Source organism: Chrysochloris asiatica, unplaced genomic scaffold (genome assembly GCF_000296735.1).
Source record: "Chrysochloris asiatica unplaced genomic scaffold, ChrAsi1.0 scaffold00041, whole genome shotgun sequence".
In the NCBI taxonomy this organism is placed as follows: domain Eukaryota; kingdom Metazoa; phylum Chordata; class Mammalia; order Afrosoricida; family Chrysochloridae; genus Chrysochloris; species Chrysochloris asiatica.
Window position 1 is genome coordinate 12,791,138 of NW_006408559.1, and position 13,471 is coordinate 12,804,608.

Sequence of the window (13,471 nt, forward strand, 5' to 3'; positions counted from 1 at the left end):
AGTGAGGTTGGCCCAGGATCGGACATTGTTTCGTTCTGCTGTGCATGGGGTCACTGTGAGTCGGTTCTGACTCGATGGCACCTGGTAACAACAACAACATATTTTAGCTCTTTCTCCTGTTGTTGTTGTTAAGTGCCGTCAAGTTGGTTCTGACCCACAGTGACCCTATATAGTATTTCCTAGGAGCAGCTGGTAAGCTTAAACTGCCAACCCTGCAGTTCAAACCAATATTGCAGTCTGGCGCATTAACCCACAGTGCTACACCAGGACTCCTGTACATAACATACAAGTGGAAATTGGCTTATTAACCTAGTCTGTTTTTCTTGTACCAGGTTTTGTCTTACACATTTGTCATGACATAACTGATGTTTCCTCTCTCAGATCTCGCTTTTGGTTTTTGTCCTTTTGATTTCTTGCTCCTCCCTCTCTTGGTTTTTATTTATGTGCTACTTTCTGTGCTTATTTTTTCAGCTTACAGGTTTACTAATCACATGAATGGGTTTCTTTTTTATCTTCTCACGCCCATATACAACCTTATGAAGTATAGATAAGGTTGTCTTTCTATGGTTAAGCAACTGATGTGGAGGCAGCTTATAGAGTTTGGTTGAGGCCACACAGCTGGGACATGTGGACCCAGGGTTTCAGCAGAGACTCAGCTGACTTCGGAGTGTGGGCTGCCCGCCTCCCATGGTGCCCCTTGCTAAAAGTCCTTAGCATCTTGCGTGGCGTGATCCAGATCTTTCAGGTGTAGGTGGTGCTGCCGTGCCCCAGCCCTGCACCAGACCCTGTGGACCCTGCAGGAGAAAGGGGGGCTACTACAGGGTGCTGCACAGACTCTGCTCCCTCTGGGAATGGAAAGCCTAGGGTCAGAAGTGACTGGCCCAGGGTCACGCATTTTCAGTTGGTTGCTGCTGGGCCATCATTCTCACTAGGTGACCAGGATGAGTCAGTAATGGTGGCTTTAAAGCTGTGGGGCTCGATCATGTCTCACGTGTCCAGAGTGGCCACCTGTGTCTGTAGGGGCATGTCACGGGTCGTGCTGCTTCTTCCTGACCCCTTACTAGGGAATTATCGATAATGATCCATTGTTGTTGTTGTTGTTGTTAAGTGCTGTCGAGTCGGTTCCCACCCATAGCGACCCTGTACAAGGTTTCCGAGGGAGTCGTTCATAAAGATGCAGATGCACTCGCTAGTAGCTGAGTTCTCCAAGGTTTCCTGTGTTGCTCATTCTTCTGTAGATGAGGACTCATTCTCAGCTAAAATGCTCACGTCTGTCTGATAAGTAAAAGGCACGCTGGTGGCGCTGTGGCTTAGACGTTGGCTGCTTACTATATGGTCGGCGATTCAAACTCTCCAGCTGCTCTATGGGAGAGAGATGAGGCTGTCTGCTCCTGTAAAGACTTGTAATCTCGGAAGCCCTCTGTGGAGTCGCTTTTAGTTGGATTCAACTTGTTGGCAGTTGGTTTGTCTGATAGGAGCTACTTCCTAGTGCCCCCACCCCCTCTGTCAGCTCCTTCCACCACTCAGCCTCTGGGCTGTTGGTAATTCCCTGTCTTCGTTGGCACACCCTGAGAGATGGTCAGTGAGCTTGTTGCTTTATCTGCGCCTTGTTCCTGGTCACCTGGCTAAGGTGGGACAGTGGTGGAGACATTATCTCCTTGAAGCGTGGCTAATCCTCTTGTTGTCCTGGTTTCACTGAGCAAGAGTCATCGTGCTGCATGAAGTCAGACAACTCTGGCCTGGCTCATCAGTTTGTGGTGTTAAGCACTTTATGCAACCTGTGTAAGATTTAGGGCCCCTTTTAACAACCTAGGGACTTTATACCAACTTCTACAGAATAGTAAGAGAATAAGTAGGCCGTTTGAACCCACACAGAGATCTGGCGATCTGCTTCTGAAAGGTCACAGCCTTGGAACCCTATGGAACAGTTCTGCTCTGGACATGAGTTGGAACCGACTCGACGGCAGCTCACAGCAGCATATTCAGTGATGACGTGACAGTGTGCGGCCAAGCGTCTGTCCTGTCGGAGGCAGGCAGCCAGAGTGAGGCTGGTCGTCCTGCAGGTCACAGCAGGAACCAGCAGACCATGAGGGCCTCAAAAAAATGAGCCGCACAGGAGTCCTGTATGTGTGAGCTTGTGAATGTAGAAGATTGACATACACCAGATCTGTGGTTGTTAGTGTTAGGTGCCGTAGAGTCCGTGCCCACTCACTGTGACCGATGATAGAAAAGTATCATGCATGTGCAAAAGTTTGTTTCAATGTTTTGGGCTTTTTTTGATGCTCTTTTTTTTCCCTTAAATCTTTTTATGTGAATTGAGCAATAGTTTACAGGGCACATCTTCAGTTTTGCACTCAGCCAATCATATTTTGTTTCATTTCAGTGATTACAATTCCCTGCATGCACCATCGGTTTAATAATATTTACCTATCCCCCTTTTTATTTTTTTGACGTACACAAAACACGCAGAAAACATATATTCATTTAAATGACCAAAGGGCACATTTTGCAAGCCAGCTTTCTGCCCGCCTGCCCATAGCCATTTTCATTCCGTGGGTCTAGAACCCTCAGCTGCTCTCTCTCTCTCCATGCCATCTCCTCTGCTTCCATTTCTGATATCGCTGTTTCTCTGGTAAGGATCCCACCCTCTGCTCTTGCTCTTCCCTCTCGATGGTCCTAAGGTCCTCTGTTCCGGGAGCAAAAGATTAACTACTCCCCCCTTTTTGTTTTACATCTTCTACCTTTAGAGTGTGACATTCATAATTAGTCATAATAACAGTTACTGTGAATGAAAAGAATCCTAACCCCATTTTCCCCCATCCCCTTTTACCAGACCCATCTAGACAAGAGGAAAACTGTTCACGGGAAATTCTACCTTACCTTGTTCTGAAACTAAGCACACTCTTGAAAACGTTTAAGCCCACCACTGCATGCCTTTAGTATTTTTGGTAACCAATACTTAAGTTGCCTGTCCCTATCAACCCTGTGTCCTGAGGGGATAGGCTTGATCCTTGTTAGGAAGACGCCTTCCCTTTTGATTGGACTTTTGAGCAACTACATCCACAAGCGGAGGTCAAGTTCATCAAATTATAGCAGTTTACACTTGCTTCCTGTATCAAACTTACTTATTTTCCTCTAGTCATGTTCTGATCAGCAAGCCATCCAAGCTAGGTCAAATGGGTACCACCTGCAAGCTTGAATGTACTTGCATGCCTCCCTCCCCCAACTTCAGATCAGCTGTAGCCCCTAGTCACTAGGTCAGTGTGGTTTCAATATTCTTGAATGGCCTGCTTGGTGGCATTAAGCTGGGTACTGAACTCACAGCCCTGCCCTCAAGGAGCTTATTCATTACGAAGTACAAGGGGGCTTCACAGAGTTGGTGGGAAAATGTTAGCAACTGTTCACAACCCATTAATGGGCTGTGAAATGACTTTAGTGTAGGGTAAAAGGCCAAAATTTTTGATAAATGAAGTAGAACAAAAGGCATCATACATAAAGGGTAGGCTCCCAGTATTGCTGGGTGCCATTTTTGGGTATATGCATGCACATTTGTGAATGCTGAGGTATTAAATCTAGTATTCTTTAACTAGTGCGTAAGGGTACGCACTTAAAATTGCAAAAAAGAAAATTCCTTGTTTTTACTCAAAGGAAGTGTGTCTTTTTATTTAGACCTTTGCTGATCACTGTACATATCACAAAGATAAAATGATTGTTTAATTTTCACTTTCATACTTGTATCACCTGTGATAACGATTGAATTTAAAATGTCATTGCTCATTTCTTAGTCACATGGAATCTCTCTAAATACTTCTTTTCCTTTCACCAAGCCATGAGCTTAAAGTTCTTTTTAAAACCCTCAATTTGCTCAACCATGATACTTTCCGTTACACCGTATTTTTCTTATTTACTACAGATTTGGCTTTGAACTTCCTTGTGGAGATTATCAACTCCACTATTTTCCTGGCCGTATCTAAGGTTCATTTCCCCCTTGATATGTTTGTTGCCCCAGCCAGCCAGTCCTGTTGCATTGCTGACTGGATTCCTGTCAGGGATCCTGATAGAATTCAGGGAACCAGACTTAAGAGTTGCTATGTCAGTGACGCAGTAACACGACCACAGTCTGCAGTTGGACTCAACGGTAGACACTTCACCGGATGTTTCTGTCTGTGAACAGACATCCACAACTTCAGTGTTGTTGGCCATGATTGCATTTACATTTCTTTATAATATTTCTAGGAGTCTAGGAGTCTTGGTGTGGCAGTGTAGGATAAGCACTGGACTTCTAACCATAAGGTCAGTGATTTAAACCCACCAGCTGTTCCACTGAAACCCTGTACAGGGTTGCTATGAGTTGGAACCCACTTGATGGCTCTTGTTGTTTGTTGTTAAGTGCTGTTGAGTCGGTTCCGACCCATAGCGACCCTGTACAGGGTTTCCGAGGGTGTAAATCTTTATGGGAATAGAAAGCCTCATCTTTATTCCGCGGAGCGGCTGGTAGTTGCAAACCGCTGACCTTAAGGTTCGCAGCCCGATTCATAACCACTATGCTACCAGAGCTCCTTAGCAACAACATAATTATAAGTGTCTTTTGTATTTCATTCTATAGACCTTTAAACTTGATGGGACTTTCAGCCTTCAATCTTTTCATATTCAAATCATATAACTTTTATAGATATTTTTAACACATTATCTGTAGAAAGCTGAAAAATGGTCTGTTGTCAACCCCCCGCCCCCAAAAAGATCCATCCACATTTTAATCCATGGAGTCTGTTGATACTACCTTGTATGACCTCCCAAAAAAAGCATTTTCATATGTGACAAGTTAAGGATCTTGAGATAGGAATTATCCAGGAAGCTCAGTCCTATCACGTGATCCTTAAAATAGTGGAAGGCAGAGGGAGGCAACTTGATACATACCCAGGAGATGGTGGCATCTCCTGGGTATGTATCAAGATAGAGCAGAGAGAGACTGAAAGAGTTTGGCCCTGCAGGTGGAGGTTATGCAACCACTTGTCAGGGAATGCTGGCAGCCACCAGAGTCCTTAGACAAGGAAGGAGCAGATTCTCCTGAGTCTCTGGAGGGAGTGTGGCCCTGCTGACATCTGACCATCAGCCCAGAAACTTGAATTCTGAGCATCTGTCCTGTCCTGTGAGAGATTAAATTTCTGTTGGAATCACTTGTCCCAGTGGTTGCAGAAGACAAATACAATGTCCAGTTGAATCTGGGTCTCCAATGGATTGGTCAGACTTTGAGCCACAACTCAAGTGGTATTCTACTGATATGAACTCCTTTCGTTTTTTTTTTCACTAGATGCTCAACTTAAAGTGATTATTTACTGTGAGTAACATTAACAATCTTACGTTTTTCTAGGCTGCCAAACTTTTTGATGAAGAGGGAAGGAAAAAATTCTTTACACAAGATATGAATAATATTCTTCTGGAGTAAGTAATCTTTTTCTTTGATGAAAAAACTTTTAAGAGCTATTTTATTCATTTACTCTACAGAAGGCTTTTGAGAGGCAGCTGCTGGGCGATGGGTCATCTCATGCAGTAGCTCCCTGTCTCAGCCTGATTGGAATGATGTGTCTGTATCTTCCTGCTCGTCAGGACTCTCCATACTCCCCATTGTCAGAGCTCCCTATGTGCTGTCGGCCCGAGAAAAGGACAGCTACACAGCTTGAGTAGTCACTTGGACTAGTCACGTGGTTAGAGCATTCAGCTGCTAACCGAAAGTTTAGTGGTTCTAACTCACCAGCTGTGCCATGGGAGAAAGCAGTGAAAGTCTGCTTCCATAAAGATGGCAGCCATGGAGCCCCCTCTGGAGCAGTTCTCCTCCGTCCTGTGGGGGTCACCATGAGTCAGAATCGCCTCAGAGGCAACAGGTTACATGAAGGTGCCTCTCTGGAAAGCTCAAAGTGGGCGTATTAAGTTTGCTGTAATTTCCCATCGGCTTTCATTGTCCAAACTCAGGAGTTCATTCTAATCATAAAAATGTTTGTCACCAAATGGAAAGTGTGGTTGTTGGGTGGGATGAGTGTTGTGGATGGGCCGAAGGCTGCTACATGATATCAGTTGTGGATATTTTATTTTCTTCAGATTTTGTTTTTGGTGAAAAGATACCACAGCAAAATCCACTCCCATTTCAGGGTATATAAACATAATGATCAGAGAGATTGGTCATATTGTGTCACCATTCTTGTTATTTCTGTTCCAGTCGTTTCAGTTTCACTGACTTCGTCTCCGGGCTTTAAAATAGCTGCTGACCCTTTGGTTTAGATAGATTTAAAATAGTTTCAATTAACACAGTACTTAAGAGTGACAATCTTTTTACTCTTTGGGCTAAACTGCTACATAGTTCAAAGGTGTCTTGAGGGGAGGACTTTGAATTCAAGGTGTGAAGAGCAACTCAGGCCCAGTCTCAGGGACTCTCCAGTCTCAATAGGGCCAGGAGATCTGAATTCTCTAAAAAATTGAAGTTCTATTCCACATTTTTCTCACTTTTTGTCAGGATTTCTTTATTATAGTCATAACATTCAGTGGTGGTAGCTGGGCACCATCTAGTTCTTAGGGTCTCTAGGTGAAGGAGTCAGTGGTTCATGTAGACCATTAGTCCTGTAGTCTAGTTCCTTCTCTGATTCTTGTTTTGCTTTTTCTCCAGATGAATAGTTGTATCTTAGGTGGCCACTTGTACATTTTTAAGATCCCAGACACTGCTCACTATCCTGAGAAGTAGACCATAAATTATAAGAACTTGATTAGGTCCATTGACAAGACCACGGTCCTAAACCCCCAAACCAAGAGAATTAATCCCATGAGCTGATTGGTTATGTCTAATTATTATGGACATCGGTAGCCTTTCGCCCTCCTTAGTTTTTGTTACAGAGTCTTACACGATCTAGCCTATTCATCCCTTTTCCCTTATTGACCTCAGTTACATCATGCTGTGCAAACTTCACCCACATATGGGTGTTCCCATTTCTGTAAACAATGCCACTGTTCCATTGCTGTAAACAAAAGTGGCTGCTACCTACAGAGTGAAGTCCTTGTGTGGCACTGTAGGATAAGCACTGGACTACTAACTGCAGGGGTAATAGTTCAAACTTACTAGTCACTCCTTGGAAAACCCTATACAGGGTTGCTGTGAGTTGGAATGGACTCAGTGTCCCTGAACAACAACAAGGAGTAGTACTGAGGAGTGTGCTTCCCCATGACCTCTGCCCACTTTACCACTAATGGGCTTTGCTGTTAGGTGCCAATGAGAGTTTCCCATGTCCAGCAGCAGAATGAAACCCTGCCTGGTCCTACACCATCCACACAATACGTCATTGCTATATTGAAGCCCATTGTTACAGCCACTCTGTCAGTCCTTGATGAGGTCATTTTCACTAGCTCTCTGCTTTACCAAGCATGGTATCCACCTCTTAGTAGAAGTTGCTATACTCAGAAGCAACATAATGGTAGTGTGTGAGCAACATTAATTTTTATAGATTTACCTATTTATAGATTGTGTTTAAATTGGTGATAATGTTGTCCTTATTGAGTAGTGTTTGGTTCTAATGAAGCTGTGGGTTCTGTGGCCGTGGTTCATATAAGATCCCCCTCACACCCATTGGCAGCAGGAACTGAGTGTCATTGACTCCAAGCAGAGCTGATGGAGCTGCAGAAGGGGCCTGTGTGCCTCTAGGAAGAAGTGTGTACCACCACAGTCCTGCCTTTTAACACAAAATGTGGTGAGTTGGCCATGTCGAGAAGGAAGTTCTAATAGCTCTTTAATTAATTAAATCTCTGACTATATCCTTAGGAAATGGCTTTGGTCACCAGAGACACTTGGAACCTGTAGTATAGAATGCAGCTAGCCTGGTGGCAGATGAATTTCAGGTGGATTCTGTCTGAAAGGAAGGCACATGCATCCTGTCTGCTCCCCCACCTTCTACCCGGTTCCCTGTAATCTCCAGACTCAGTAAGGATGTAACCATCACTGCCTAGCGCCACCCCAGATTATAATCTGGGAGCTGACTCCTGTCTTTCACTGGGAACCCTGAGTTGACGGGCAGACCCTCCTGCTAGGCTAAGCAGGCTCTTGTGGAGTTGATGCATCTGTGAGAAGGAGGGACTGCTTGTCCCCTGGGGGAGCCTCCAAGCTTGTCTTCAGGAGTTAGCATCTCATGTGAGCAGACGGTCAGCATTCCAGTTCAAGCGCCCAACATTGGGAGTCTCTCTATCTTTTCTTTCTTAGAGACAGTGCCACAGTCCCTGAGACCCTGCACTTCGAAGTTGTTTTTATTCACTTATTCCCACTGGCCTCTTTGTCCACATAAACATTTCTTCAATCTGTGGACTGGTTGGGTTTTCTAAGGACCTAAGGTACGGAATCACCACCACCACCAAGGTACGGAATTATTCAGGGTAGTGATTCTCATTAGATAATTCAGTTGCCTCCTAGTGCTGAGGAGAAAGATACCATTTAGAGTAAACCAAACCACAGACCCACTTCTATTGAGTCCATTCTGAATCCTAAGCAACCCTGTTAGACAAAGTGGAAGTCTCTAGTGTTCCTGAGGCTGTAAATCTTTATGGAAGCCAGTGGCCTCATCTTTCTTCTGTGGAGCAGCTGTTGAGTTTGAACCATTGACTTTTCAGTTAGCATCCCAACACTTCACTGTTTGCCCCACGAGGGCTGTTTGTGGAATTGGGAGCCCTGTTTCTTTCGAGCTAACTGGATTTGGTACAGGTCGGTAGATGAGCAGCCTGTTGACTCGAGCCCTCTGTTTTTCCTGCTTGTGTTGAACACCGGCGCTCTGTGCCTGTGATCCTGATTCACTGTCACCCTGACAGTACTGCTCTCCAGATGACACCAGGCAGGTCCTAGCAGCAGACCCAGCTGTACACCCGGCCACGCACCTGCTTCCTGGTGTTGCTTTAGGGAGCTCATGAGTGAGGTGGTGGTGGTGTGCCATGGAGTCGGTTCCAACTCACAGTAACCCTGCAAAGGGTTTCTGAGGCTGTAAATCTTTACAGGAACAGAAAGCCTCATCTTTCTCTTGCGGAACAGCTGGTGGTTTCAAATTGCTGACCTTGAGGTTAGCGGCCCAACTTGTAAGCACTACGCTACCAGAGCGCCTCATGAGTGTGAATCATATCGCTGAGGGCCACGTTAATCTGTTACTTTTGCTCTCTCTCTTCTCTCTCTCTCTCTCTCTCCACCTCTTCCTCCAACAATAAAGGGAGGGTACCAGAGTGAAGGGGTTGAGCCTGTGTCACCGCTTTCCTCTCTATTTTTTTAACTATTGTGAATTAGATGTCAGTTTACAGAGCAGATGATCACTCAGTTCATGCATATTTTGTTTCATTTCGTTGATTGCAGTCCCTGCACTATACCATCCCACTTCCTCCCTGTGTTTCCTGTTTCCATTCCTCCTTTTCTAACTCTTCTGAACTTTGTCCTTGGGTAAATGTTGCCCTTTTGATTTCAATTGGTCGATTATTCTAAGGTGTATCTACCTCACTAGTATTCTTGTTCCCCTTACAGTCAGTCCTGAATGGTGATTGGCTGAAAGGTGATCCGCAGGAATGAATTTGTTTCTAGACCTGAAAGGTAACGAAAGGCCATAGTTTTAGGGCCTACCAGTCTCAATCTGACCAGTAAGCCTGATATTTTTGATTTTGAGTTTGGTTCCACATCTGTCTTTCATTCTATCTTGGGCCTTCCGGAGTGATCCCTTTTAGAGCAGTGAGGCACCATCTAGTTCATCCAGGCCTCGGGGTCCTGGAGGCTGGTGTTCACATGGTCTGTTGGTCTGTCGGACTAATTGTTTCTATTTGTCTTAGGTTTTCATCACTCTTCTTTCTTTTGGACAGTGATAGACAGACCAGTAATTGAAACGCTCGTCAGTACGGTAGCTGATAACAGGCAAGAGACCAGTAGTTACACCTTAGATGGCTGCTCACTCATGAGCTTTTAAGTCACTACTCAACAAAGTAGGGTGTTGAACGCTGTCTGTGTGGACTTGTTTCCAGTACTTTTTTGAAGGCTTACTTTTCAGTTGGAAAAACCCTACACAGTTTTCAACTCTATCTCTAACCTTTTCAACACTAAGTCGCTTACAGTAACACTGGAGTCGGCCTGTCTGCATAAAGATGGAACAGGAATGACCAACACCTAATCAGCTTTCCATTCAGCAATTCTGGAAAGCCTCAGAATACAACTGGACACTTGAGATAGGACCTGTTTCATTTCCGGAAATAGCTCTAACTTTGTAGAGTTTTTCCAGCTGCAAAGTATCCTCTCAAAAAAGTAATGGAAACGCACCCCAAATGCAGCGTTGTCCATCCTACTTTAGTGAGTGGGGGCGGGGCTCGTAACGACTCCTGAGCAGCCACCTGAGGTGTAACTATGGGTCTCTGCCTATTAGCAGCTAACATTTGCTGATGAGCTTTTGAAAGACTGCTCTCCCAGAAAAGTGATTCTGGGCTTAGATTATTGCCCCTGAGTTTCCTTCAGTTAGTAGCTCTCAACAGCTGTGCTATTTGGAGTATATTTTGTTTTTGTTACTAAATGCCGTCAAGTTGGATCTGACTCATAGCGACCCTGTTTAGGGTTTCCAAGAAGCAGCTGGTGGATTTGAACCCCCAACCTTACAGTTAGCAGTCCAGTGAGGAAAAATCTAGGAAGTTCATCAGATCTCAGAATTTATACAACTCTAATTAGTCAGAGGTTTTCTGATATGTTACCCTGACTGAGATTTTCTGATGTTTTTCACTGACAGAGAATTTCTAGCATTTTTCACTGACTAAAAAATACAGATCCTGTTTCCTTAAAAAGAGGGAGTTAATATCATCGGCAGCTATGTCACATGTCAACTATGGGGCAAGAGCGCCATTCTTGAGTCCTGAGAGGAAATTCTATGGTATTTTGTACTCCTGAGCACAAGAGCCTTGTTTACAAAGGAACCGTTGCTCCAGCTGTGGATTCCCACAGTGTACTTCCTGACACTTCTCTGGAGACAGACAAGAGGGCCTTGTAGAGTTCCAGCCTACTCACCTTCACTGATGAGAGCCCTTTGTGATCTCCAGCTCATGATTGATGATCGGTGTTCTCAGATCCTTCATGGAAGGATATCTGCTTGTGGGCTAGATTGCACTTCAGGAAGGAAAAGGAGCCAGAATCCCAGCACTTGGTAGGGAGAATTGGGGCAGGGTTTGAAGACGTTCACCCTGCCGGATGTTGAACAACACTTTTATTTATCATAGGACCTGTGACAACTTCTGAGGACAGTCACACTTCCCTTGCTAGCAATTTTAGTTACTCCATGCACTTCCTAGTCCTTGTTGTTGTTGTTGTTAAGCCCCGTGTAGTCGGTTCCGACTCATAGTGACCCTACACAGGGTTTCTGAGGCTGCAAATCTTTACAGGGCAGAAAGCCTCATCTTTCTCCCATGGAACAACTGATAGTTTCGAACTGCTAACCTTGAGGTTAGCAACCTGATTCGTCACCACTACGTTACCAGAGCTCCTTAGAAGACTGGAATTCCTAATGAGGAAAAAATTACTAAGGTGTGTTAGGAATGTATCCTTAGCATTCAGAATGTGTACATACAAGGGAACTTCACAGAGTTTCTGGAAAAGTTCCATTGTCCTTCTGTTCCATTCCTTCACACGTTTTTTGTAAGTAGGTCATTGAGTCAGGCTGACTTTTGCTGGGACTCTCTTAGCACTTGGAGTTTCTCTTTTATTTTCAGCTCCGATTTACCTTCAGCAATACTAGGCCTCCTTTTAAATAAAGACTGGGTTAGTTCTCTAGTGCTACTATAGCAGAACTAACATCGTGGAGGCTTTAGAACACTGAAATGTATTCTCTCACAGTTAGGAGGCTGGAAGTGTGATTGAGGGCCCCAGTCCAGGGGAGCCTGTCTGTCGGTGTCAGCTCTAGGGGAAGGTCCTTGTCTCCCATCAACAGTGCTGGGCCCTGCATTCCTTGGAAATCTGCATGTGTCTTGGTATTAGTCTTCCCCTGGGTCTAGAGGTTTCTCAGGGCAGGGCTCCTGTGTCTAAAGGAGCCACTCCACTCCCGGCTCTCCTTGCTTAGTGGTAATATGTCCTTCTGATCTCTGCTTACTTGTTTAATCTCTTTTATGTCTCAAAGAGATTGAAGATAGAACCTATTCCTGTAGATTTGATCATATAATCTTGTTAGTATAACTGCCACTGGGTCTGACTCATAGCGAAGTGACCCTGTATAGGGTTTCTGAGGAGTAGCTGGAGGGTTTAAGGACCTTGAGGTTAGCAGTCCATTGCTTATCCAACAGGGCCACACCAGGACTCCACATCACAGAGGGGAGGATTTGTAACACAGAGGATAAGCACATCAGATCACAAAATGAGAACCATGGCCTAGCCAAATTGAAACATATTTTTGGGTCCCTAGTTCAACCCATTCTAAGATACCACAACATCATCTAACCAAAGGTTTAATCTCGTGACCGTAGTGGGTTTCCACAGGACCCTCTGTATTTGACCCTTTGCTTCTCCTTTTTCTTAAACTTGCCATTTTTTATTGTCTGTATGGCTTCTCTAATATAATCATGTTCTAGTACCAACTTCAAAAAGCACAATTTTCCAAATTTTGTTGTTTCTGGAATTCCAATGTCTTATTGGTGGTGTGTAGTATGGTAGGATTGCTGTGCTGAAAATATGATAACTCTTACAAACTTCTCTCTCTTTTACTATTATTAGGCTAAATACTCTCCTAGTAGTTTATTTTCTCTCTCAAAAACCTAATTTATAAATAGAAGCTAGAGAATTGAATTTTTTTTTTTTTTTTTTACAAAATCCGTATTTATTCCATGTATGCAGGAACGCTAAGAGAAACACAATGGATAAAATAGTTCATGTGTACAACTATAGTTTCAGCAAACTTCCGAGTGGTATTGAGGTACTTGTGCTCCACCCTAGAGTCCTGGTGTGGTGCTGTAGGATAAACACTAGGATGCTAATCGCAAGATCAGTGGTTCAAACCCACCAGCTGTTCCTTGGAGCCCCTGTATCGGGTTGCTTTGAGTTGGAACCAACTCCACAGCACTAAGAAGAACACAACATGCTTTACCTTATAACATAGACTTTGCCCTGTTCCCAAAACATCATTTACCACCTTGTGTATATAAATTGTAGTCTTAGCTAGCCTCAGAATACCTTCTCAAGTATTACTATTTATTGGGATGTTTTTTCCAATGAAAAAATACCATGTAGGAAACCATGGCCAGACAAAGTAAGAAAAGAAGCTACTTTTTTTTTTTTTTTTTTAATTCAGTTCTCTAATTCCTGTTTCTGTTGGTAAAATAGGTTGTTGAGAAAGAAAATAAATTACTAAGAGAGTGTTTAGTCTAATGGTAGTAAAAGGGAGAGAAGTTTGCATTTTCAGCTACTGCTACCTCTGAGCTATGTGATGCTGCCTGAGAGAAAGGCCACCATGTT

The 13,471-nt window shown here is 44.1% G+C and overlaps 1 protein-coding gene across 1 annotated transcript in view; it reads left to right on the forward strand.

Annotated features, from left to right (window-relative positions):
- The window catches only part of UBN2 (ubinuclein 2), an 88,870-nt gene that overhangs the window by 50,270 nt on the left and 25,129 nt on the right, over positions 1-13,471 (forward strand). Inside the window, exon 8 of the mRNA XM_006861244.1 lies at positions 5,372-5,442. Within this exon, the coding sequence (XP_006861306.1) occupies positions 5,372-5,442 (71 nt within the window). The remainder of the gene's footprint in view (positions 1-5,371; positions 5,443-13,471) is intronic.